The sequence below is a fragment of the Bremia lactucae genome, linkage group LG14 (genome assembly GCF_004359215.1).
Source record: "Bremia lactucae strain SF5 linkage group LG14, whole genome shotgun sequence".
Taxonomy (NCBI): Eukaryota; Oomycota; class Peronosporomycetes; order Peronosporales; family Peronosporaceae; genus Bremia; species Bremia lactucae.
This window is the reverse complement of record NC_090623.1, coordinates 1,651,240-1,661,172: the sequence shown is the minus strand read 5'-3', so window position 1 is coordinate 1,661,172 and position 9,933 is coordinate 1,651,240. Positions and strand designations below refer to the sequence as shown.

Sequence of the window (9,933 nt, the reverse complement as noted above, 5' to 3'; positions counted from 1 at the left end):
AAAGACCAACGGTTCTTTAAGCCAGATTTCTTGGTGGTTCAAACTTTATGAATGGGCCAGCACCTACGTTCGCACATGCCAAACTTGCCAACGGGTTAAATACTCGGCGCATGCTGCTGCGCCACTGGCGAGCCTTTCCGTACCCATAGATTTTTGAGGGTCTATTAGTATGGATTTTGTTTTTGGTCTACCGAAAGATTCAGCCGGTACTCCGGCAAAGTGGTCTTTGTTGACCGATTGAGCAAAATGGCTCACGTAGCGGCCGTTCGACAACACGGTTTGCCAGTGGCAATTGTCTCTGATCGGGATCCCGTTTCAAGGTAAATTCTAAAAATCAATTTTTCGAGTGCTCGGCACCAGATTGGATATGTCCACTGCGGACCATCCGTAGACCGATGGTCAAACTGAACGTGTCAATCGCGTCATTAAAGACGTTTTACGCAGTGTGTGTGCTCAGACACCAGAGCGCTAGAGCTCAATGCTCCCAGTGGTGGAGTTTGCGTTAAATAACGTGCTCTATGTCAACGGTCTCACCCACCCACGCGTTCCGTTAACGATACCACTGCGTAGTTTAAGGCTTAATGGGGGAGAATTAGCCGATAGGCTTGCTAATATCAGCCCTGTTACCGTTCGGAAACAAGTAAGCGAGTTTCTCGCGACGCGATACAGTGTCTTAAGACATGTAAGTGATACGATGGCTGATAGCCAAGACAAACAAAAAGAACAAGCAGAGACCAAAGGCACAAGCTATATGAATTCTTATATGGTCGGAGACTGAGTTATGCTAAACGCTAAAAATCTACCCACCAACTTGGTTTCCGCGGTCTTCAAGACCAAATTGCGCCCGCGCTTTATTAGACCATTTACGGCCGTGGCGAAGAAGGGCCTAACTTAAACGCTAAACCTTCCTAGCAAGCTGCGTACAATCCCAGTATTCTACGTTGGCTTGCTTAAGCTATGTCGGGACCCTTTACATGTGGGCTTAAAGGCGCTTGCGCCGAGACAGGCGGTCGCGCCGCAGATTGCTGCATCCTCACCAGGATGTTTAGCTGGCCCTCTAAACGAGACTGCTGACGTTCCGGAGTTGAAAGACGGTCCCGAATCGCCTCAAAAGAGCTCTCAACCCGAGCAAGGACCTCACGAAGAATTTGCACCTCGTGCCTTCAAGCATCAAATGCTTCCACCGAAATTTCGGCCCCCTCCCGCGTTTCTTGATGCGCGGGGGGACCTTCAGTTTAGTGTGGAGAAACTTCTAAAGCGACGTCGTCGTAAGGGTCAATACCAGTATCTGGTGAAGTGGCTCGTAAACCCCTCTTTGAAAACTCTTGGGAGTTCGGGTACCTCTTGTATACCCCTCTTTGAAAACTCTTGGGAGTTCGAGGTACCTCTAGTGTATTAGGTGAATTTATAGCATCAGTGCGGTTACGATCCATGGTTGTACGGTCAACCGAAGCACTGAAATGTCGGCTAGGTCTTTCTTCGTTTGTGGCATAAATGCCGAATGTAACTGTCCTTGGCCTTCAGCTTTGCGAAATCGAAGCGAAGCTTTCGTTCCAAACGATCATCAGCCATACTCGCAGACTCTCTGATATTGCAAATAGTACGAAGGCGGCGGGCCCGGTTGTTCCAGCTCTCAAACGAGACTTCGTTTTTCACTCCTTGTTTCGTTTGGAAACAAAACGATCGGAATTTCCATCATGGAGGTCACCGAAGCCCCACGGGCTTGATCACGGAAACGTGTCAGATACTGACTTCGCGTCATTACCTTTCGCGTAAGGCATCGCTCATGAAAAGCGTCGCGAGCAGCGATCTCCTCCGGCGTCCTCGCCGGGTGCCGGAGATCGAGATGCCCAAGCTGTGGCCCGCTATCGCTTTGAGACGCTCGTCCGCACCAAGCGGAGTGATTCTGTATATACTATGAGCTTTAGCATTCGCTATCTTGGCAGTCGACGACGAGCTTGATCCTGTATGAGGATTGCTTGCTGTTGCTCTTCACCGAGCGGATAAGCAATGATGTTGGACTTAGGGTCCCGTGTCCTGCACAATCCAGTTAAGACATCAGCGGCAACACGTTCTGGGAACGGATTTGGGGCCCGCCGACGTTCATCTGGAGGAAAAGGCGTGTAAAAATGACCTCTCTCTCCTCATCCTCTGATGAAGAGCAAATTTCAAAGCCCACCATCCCCTCATCGTCGAGGAAGGTGCTAAGAGTCTTTGACTCACGCTTGATTGTCATGCGACAAAGGAAAAAAAACACAACCGAATAAATAGCTGTTTAAGTTTCAACCTCAAAGAGAAAATAAAGCGAATGTTGTCACTCGGTGTCAATAGTCTGATGGGGGAGGGTGTAATGGGGCACACATTGGTTGGAGAACCGTTGTTGTGGTACATTTGCTTTATCGGTAAATACCCTTTTATCCTATTCTAAAATAGCTAATTACTTGAATCCCGTTTATTATGGGTAACAAATATGGTCGCCACCAGATATAACTCTGGCGGCCGAATTCTATTTAAATTAGCTAGGGTAAGGTTTTAGATGATATAATTCAATGAATTGCAGTTTCCCCTTTTGATCTTAAAGCGTTAAGCGCCTTCCTAAGGCTTGCGCATTGATCTGTAAGAGATAGAAGTCTTTCTAAGGTTAATCCCATAAGCGCTAGCTGCCACTTGGTTCTCCGAACCCCTGAATCCCTTGAAGTAGGATTCCTTAAGCTTTAATAGCTTTTACGACTCCCTGAGTTATTGAACCCATTAGTTCAATAGAACTAAGCAACTCTCTGAGTCTGAAAGTCTTCCTCTTACTTTAGGAGCGCCGCTACAAAATGGGAACTGTACTGCATTTAATTCTTTATGTAGAAAAATTGATACGTGTCAGCTCCAAAAAATCGTAAGGTATTTTGGAAATCAATCTTAAGGTGATAATAACCTTTGTGTACACCACACAGCATCAACTGTCAACATCCAACGTGCAACCGGTTTAAAGGATCTAAACTCGTAAGTCCTTGGCGCAAACAAAAGGATTTAAGCTTATGCGAAAGCAGTGGGGGCGAGAGCTGCCACATTAATAGTAGGAATTGAATTTTATTCTCGTTAAGAACTCGTTTATTTCATTCCGACGATAAAGATAATACATTCTCGATTTCTTATTTGAATAATTTAGGATAAGCTTTTATTTCGGAAGCAAATTCGTAACCAACTGACAAAATTAGCAAAGCAGTGACTCATTTATGGGACACAGCTCTTGAGGAAACGCGCTTGTCGCAGAAACACGTTGTGTCCGCTCTTACGGATGTGTTGTCGACCTTAGAAGCCACCAACTTTAATTCTCTTCGAATGACAGAAGGCGCTGACGTTGAACCGTGAAGAAAAATTGTAAATAAAGTTTATTAAAAAGTAACATTCGGAAACATTGCTTACTTAAAATTCAGTGCATCAAAAAAAATGCTCAACAACGAAGCTCTTCAATTCTTATTCTACCTGTCAAGGATGATATTGTCGAATGCAATGCAACGATTTAAAAAAAAAAACGCCACAAAGGTCATTCCCGCATGTATTCACTTGCAAGAAGAATGAATGTCCATTTGCTAGTACTTGCTCTCGTTGCGGCTTTGGCTTCCACCAACGCACAGACACTCGGTGATAGCATCGTCGCAGGCGTGGAACTCGACCCTGAAACGTATGCAAACGCCGTGGCCGACAGCGTTGCCAACATCACCGCAACGAACACGACTACTACTCCGCCGTCCACTTCTACTCAGGAGGACAACGCGGAACCCGATACGGCACCGATACCGACAGACGACGATTCTTCGAACTCAGGCAGCGACGAATCTGAAGATGCCACTGCTGACGGTCCTCAAGCCTCAGCCCCAGCCAGCAGCGATGCCTCGCGGCCTCTTCTTGGAACTTGTGTCACGGTGCTTGCAGTTGCCATTGCAACCGTGCTGTAATCGTATAACCCTTGTAACCATGTTTACTATACACTACGTTTTTACATCCTTCTTATAGTGGACCACATTAATTACTATAATCAAACGAGGCATGTCTGCCCAAGGAAAAAAGGTCGCTATCCTGTAACGTCTCGATAAAGTCCTCGGCTTGTACCTGGGGTACAGACCCAGTTGCTGACAGCGGTGACGCACACGTCGAGTTCGGTGCTGACGCACCGTCGTCATTGAGTCTGATCTCTGAAGTTTTCGGCATCTGTTTCTGCAGCGCTTTCTTGTCCACCATCTGAGAGATTACGTCAACCATATCCGTATCTAAGGGGGCCGTCGACGCACGCAAAGCAATTTCTATCAACCTTCCGTGATGTTTCTCCTCGTACTTAAACTTACTCTTCAGTTCTTTGCGTTTTCTTGACGTAAAGAGCGTCGCCATCATGGAGAAATTGGGACCCACTTGGCTTAAACAATAGTAAAATTGTTTCGTCTCTTCCTTGCCCCAGCGTCTACCTGGACCATTCAGATGCGACGAATTTAAGCGAGAATTCATGTGTCGAGGCGGTAAGCCACTGTCTTCTTGCAACGGCTCGTCACAAAGCTTCAGAGTGGTCTCGACAACTACCATTTGGCCATTAATCATTTGCACCTGAGGCGTGACAATGGATCCAGCGTATGCCATCGACTCGGATGCGTCGGATATTGAACGCATGCGATTGACTGCTTTGGTTTCCCATGCAGTCGAATCGCTGATCCCACTCGACGTCTCGGTTACCGCTTCTTCACGTTCATGTTGCTCCATATGTCTTCCTCTCGGCACACTTAATGCCACTTCGCCCATGGTCATTTCCGAGGGTAATTTCGTCATTAAAGTCGCCATGTTTTTTCGTGATGCAATCCCAGTATTTATCCCTGCACCCGTTGCTGTCGAACGACTACGTTTCTTACGAGAAGAAATGGTGTTCACGTGCTCCTCCTTGTCCTCCCTTACAAGCAACGATTTTGCCCACAATGTTGCTCGTTCACGAGCAGGCACGTACACCTAGTTTACATAAAAAACACATAAAAAACACATGGGTACACAACTTAATGCCACCTGTTTTAAACACACGTACAATCGTCTCGTCCGTAGGCAACTCGAGCGTGTCGTCGTCTTCACGCTCACTCGCTGAGCTCGTAGTGCCACTGATCGCAGCATAATCCACACGCTTCACTTGTCTTCTTGAAGACTTGCGTGGCGACACAGTAGCCTGGAGTTTTAACGCAGTGCTTGTCTTTCGACGTTTGAGGGAGCGCTTTTTTGTTGGATTTGTCGTGGTCGGCAACGTTGCGTGGGGTTCCAAAAGCTGGACGTCGAGCTGAATCGGAGGCACGGACGATCCTTTTCCACCCAAGACAAGTGGCGACGCTGGCGTGAGCTGCTGCTGCAAGCGTCGAGGGGATTGATGAGGTTTAATGTCGAGTTTCGATTGCAATCGTACTTTTAAAGCAGTCGGAGCGCTTCTTGCGGGAGAGCTGTAGGTTAATCGATTACGTATTCGTGGTGAATTGCTGAGAGTGCCTTTACGAGGACGCACGACGGGACTGGCGCGGTACAATGGGCCTGCTGACGTGATCTTTGCAAGTCGTTGTACCGGAAGCACTGTGGACGAGCGCACCGAAGGTGGTAAGCGCGTCGATGGACTTTGAACTACCATACGTGGTGACAGCGCATCAGCTACAGCGCTTGTGGTGGTCAAGAGCGACGCACTTGACGTAGCAAGTGATTGATCGACACTTGACGCGAGTGACGTGGCTTTTTGTGTAGCCAGTGGCTCCATTGGAGGCTTGTAAGCCTGTTTCGAGTAGTTAATCATTGCAGTATTATATAAGTCCTTTCGTTCGAGAGCGTTGGCTCGGTATTAACAAGATAAAAACACCTCTATAGGCGTGGAATCTGGAGTCGTAGCCTTCGGAGTCGTCAAACGCTCAGTTCGAGGGGCTAGTAAGCCGGAAATCACATGAACAATTGACATAAAGACAGCAGGTTGATCAATGCTTACCATGGGATAGTGTTGCACGCGGTGCAATGGATACACGGGAGGGTTTGCGGGGTTTTCCCTTGATTAATAGCGGCACTCGCGACGCCATAAAGACTCGATCACTTTTAAAAGCACAGATGATTGGGGAAAAAGTAGGTACGCACCATTTCATCAGTGATTGGACATAACGTAGACTAAAAACATAATATTATCGAATCAAATGAAATTAATGTGTGTTGGCACTTCATCACCAGCCAGAGTTATATTGGCCACAACGCATCAGACGCAACTAGTCGCTTTCGCATCGTTCTTTACGTCAAGGAATGTCCGATCCAGTGGCTCGTGCACGCGAAATTGCCGCACGTTTGGCAGCATCAGCGATTCCCGGAAGCGATGCATTGGGCAAGCGCAAGAGTCGATGGGAGGTACGTAGTCGTCAATCCTTTCCTCACGACGACGTCTTTACGACACTTTTTTGTCAATTCTCGTGATTTCGAGTAGGGTGATGGTACGTTACAATGCGATTTTTTTGAAAAACATTCAATCACGAGTCTCACGTGTGTGCTAACAGTCGATAGCGGGATGCGATTGGCGCCAGGCATGGGCGAAAAGAAGCGCAAGAAAGTGTTTATTCCCGTCGCCAAGTACCCGGACATTAATTTTATGGGCCTTTTAATTGGTCCGCGTGGATCCAATCAAAAACGAATGGAAGACGAATCGGGAGCTCGCATTTTGATTCGTGGAAAAGGGTCGTCGAAAGACCCGACGGGCGATCCCGACGAGAACGAAGAGCTCCATGTCCTTATTACTGCCGACACGGACGATGCCGTGGCCAAGGCGCAAAGTGCCGTGGAAGATATTTTATTTAATCCGCAACAAGCAATGAAGCTGAAACAAGAGCAATTGCGGAAAGTGGCGGAGCTCAATGGAACGTTGAATGAGAATTACAGTGATGCGTATGCAAGTACCGGAGGGTACGCGGGTACCAACACGTTACGCTCAACGAGCGATCAAACGTCCGTGGATATGAAAGTCCCACGCGAGCTGGTGGGGTACATTATTGGACGTGGTGGCGAAACCATTCGCGACTTGCAATTAAAAAGCGGTGCACACATTCAAATTGTGCGCGAAGAAGATGGTGTTCCTCCGACTGCCGACCGGTTTGTGAATATCACGGGCAATCAAGACGCATTGGATTCGGCGCAACAATTGATTCAAAACCTTATTACTGAGCGACAACAGACGCATACTACGGGTGGTTTTCGGGAACGAGACGATCACGATCGGATGACACGCTATGGTGGTGTGAATCCCGATGGCACGGACTCGGTAGAGATCTTGGTCCCGAATGAACGCGTTGGACTCATTATCGGACGTGGCGGGTGTACGATCAAAGCAATTCAACAGCGTACAGGCACGAGTGTCACGATTCCACAGACTCCGGACCCTGTGCATCCCGAAATGCGACTTATTACAATTCGAGGCACTGTGGAAGCCAAAGAAGCCGCACGATTTGAGATTCAATCCATGGTGAGCGATGATCCAAGTCAGCGACAGAGTTACGGTCTATCGTCCGGTCAAACGATTTACATGCAAGTCCCGAATGACCGTGTCGGGGTAATAATTGGTAAACGTGGTGAAACAATTAAAGGGATACAAGACCGTCATGCCGTGCGTATTCAAATCCCACAAGTGCCGGATCCAGGGTCCAATCCCCCTGTTCGTACAATCTCGATTCAAGGACCTCCTCAGAATCTTGCAATTGCAAAAGAAGAGGTCGATAGTGTGATTATACAGGGTACAGCTGGGGGCCAGGGGGGGTACGGTACCGAGTACCCCGGGGGGGAGGGTACCTATGCTGGAACAAGTGGGTACACGGGAGGGTACACTGCGTATGGACAAGATCAGTACGCGGCGTATTATCAACAACAGGGCCAACAAAGCCAATACTATCAACAAGATACGGCTACAGGGGAGGCAAGTGCCACGGCAACAGCGGACCCGAATGATCCGAATGCGTATTGGAATGGTTATTATGAATATGCTGCGTACTATGGCGTGGATGCCGCAAACGCCGCGTGGGGGGTTACTGGTGCTGCGGCGCAGGCGAGTGCCGAAGCGTATCAGCAATACCAGCAACAAGCTGGCACAATTAGTACGGAGACTGCTGTTGTCAGTGCGTCTAGTGACGCGGTGTTGGCGCCAAGTGCTGAGAACGACGCTGCCGTGTCCGGAACAAGGAGCGTGGACTTGGTCGAGACTTCTCAGGTTTGTGCTTTATTGTGTGTTTCTTTTTGAGCGGAGTGTGTCCGGCTTTATGCGCTCCTCTTGTGCTCGGTCGTGGAGTTTGCTGCAAGACAGCAAGAGACGATCGAGTCAGGACGAGGCTCTTGTGATGTGTTGTTGATGATGATTTGTGTGCCGTGTGGTATTTTGGCGTGTCTTTTGTACTTGTGATGTTGTGATAGGTACATGGACCCCCTGGTACGGTGTAACCTTTGTTTGATTGGCTGGATGGCGACATGACAAGACAGAGGGAGATTGAACGTTGTTTGCTCGAGCGAAAAGGGCCAGAATAGTACCCTTTGATTACTGATGAGAGGATTGGGTTTTTTTATGAAAGGATTCAAGACTACTGGCTTTGACGGCAATTGGAAAGTAAAATAAACACGTGCTTTTTTTAATAAATTTTAGCGTGTTTACCTTAAAAATGAAGTTGTTATACTATCGTTCCATAAACAATCGTGCAGGCTATATAATCTCCATATCTTTTATATTATTAAGCAAAAAGGAGATTTTATAATTACAAAATGGTTTCTTAGAGGTAGTACGTCATGAAAGCCAATGCCCCAAGTGACATGACACTCAGGAACCGCTTCACGGGCGACACTGCTGTGGCGTAGTGGCCCATCGCCGCAGATTGCTCTTCATTCGGATCTGAATCAGACGATGGCGCGGTCGTGGGATCGTCCGTGGCATCGTCCTCCTCTGATTGAGTCGTTGCGTCATTGGCTGCGACAGACTTCGCCGGTGTGTTGCGAGTGTTCGAAACTGGACAGCGGGCCGGAATGCCTTCAAGTAAGTCCTCTCGGAGTCGGATGTTGTCGCCTACGGGCAAAATGCATTCGGTAGGATCTAAAGCCAATGCAGCGCTTAATAAATCAAGGCAGGATTGCATCGTGCACATGCGGTTGATTTCATCTTGGGTAGGGAGCGTCGCGTCGGCAAAATTAAAGTTAGATTCATCGGCGCACTTATTGAGGTTTTGGTCATTGAGCAATGGACTAAGCGTGACCAAATTGCACAGGGGAATCGTAGTGGTAGTTGTGGCAGACATGAGGTGAGTAGTGCAGGAAGGGGGGCAATGCTCTGCAGAGAAGGTCAATTATTTAATGAGGACCATCCGTGGCTTCACGAAAACGAGGTACTTAAATTAAAATTATCGTTGCAGTAAGAAAGTAAGAAGTAAGAAGTGCGAGTTTAACACTTACGTTTTGAAATCGCACAAAATTGTATTGTTTAAAATTGCCTTAATTTGAAAAAGAAACGATTTGGTTATCAATACCATGTTGTCGTCGTCTGTGCTACAACGTCAAAGGATCTTGAGAAACTACACACAACGAAGAGGTCACGGACGGACGACAATGCTACAACGTGACGAAGTCACGCAGCACTAGACAAATGGAAGCTGGATCAAAAATAAAACTCGTGGAGTTACCACTTGTGTTTTTTATGGCGTGTAAGTTCACCTCGGCATTATTGTTGTGATGAGGTTTTTCTTTATGTGTGATTGGTGTGTAAGATAACGCAAGTCTTGATTTAGAGCCAAATTTTATGATTAGCTTTCGACGTGTTTTTTATGAAAAAGAACGCAAGTACCATTTCTTCTGTCGTAACCACATTTAATGTGCAAGCGGGACTACCAACCTTTCAGTGAGGCAATGAGCACTTGCGCTAGCGCCGACTGCAAG

General features: G+C 47.5%; 4 protein-coding genes across 4 annotated transcripts; 2 read left to right on the top strand and 2 right to left on the bottom strand.

The window, feature by feature from the left end:
- Positions 1-3,446: 3,446 nt before the first annotated feature.
- On the bottom strand, positions 3,447-6,071 carry CCR75_004544 (uncharacterized protein; the record flags this gene model as incomplete). Its single annotated transcript, XM_067962630.1, has 4 exons — positions 3,447-4,983; positions 5,057-5,776; positions 5,861-5,922; positions 5,984-6,071. The coding sequence occupies 4 exons, from the start codon at positions 6,069-6,071 to the stop codon at positions 4,018-4,020; spliced, it is 1,836 nt and encodes a 611-aa protein (XP_067816859.1). The 3' UTR covers positions 3,447-4,017.
- On the top strand, positions 3,570-3,950 carry CCR75_004545 (uncharacterized protein; the record flags this gene model as incomplete). The annotated part of the gene is made up of 1 exon (XM_067962631.1): positions 3,570-3,950. One exon carries the CDS (start codon positions 3,570-3,572, stop codon positions 3,948-3,950), a length of 381 nt encoding a protein of 126 aa, XP_067816860.1.
- Positions 6,072-6,285: 214 nt separating the features above from the next.
- On the top strand, positions 6,286-8,677 carry CCR75_004543 (uncharacterized protein; the record flags this gene model as incomplete). Its single annotated transcript, XM_067962629.1, has 4 exons — positions 6,286-6,387; positions 6,464-8,230; positions 8,262-8,354; positions 8,431-8,677. 4 exons carry the CDS (start codon positions 6,286-6,288, stop codon positions 8,455-8,457), a joined length of 1,989 nt encoding a protein of 662 aa, XP_067816855.1. The 3' UTR covers positions 8,458-8,677.
- A 103-nt stretch (positions 8,678-8,780) lies between these two features.
- Positions 8,781-9,299, bottom strand: CCR75_004542 (uncharacterized protein; the record flags this gene model as incomplete). The annotated part of the gene is made up of 1 exon (XM_067962628.1): positions 8,781-9,299. One exon carries the CDS (start codon positions 9,297-9,299, stop codon positions 8,781-8,783), a length of 519 nt encoding a protein of 172 aa, XP_067816854.1.
- Positions 9,300-9,933: the final 634 nt, after the last annotated feature.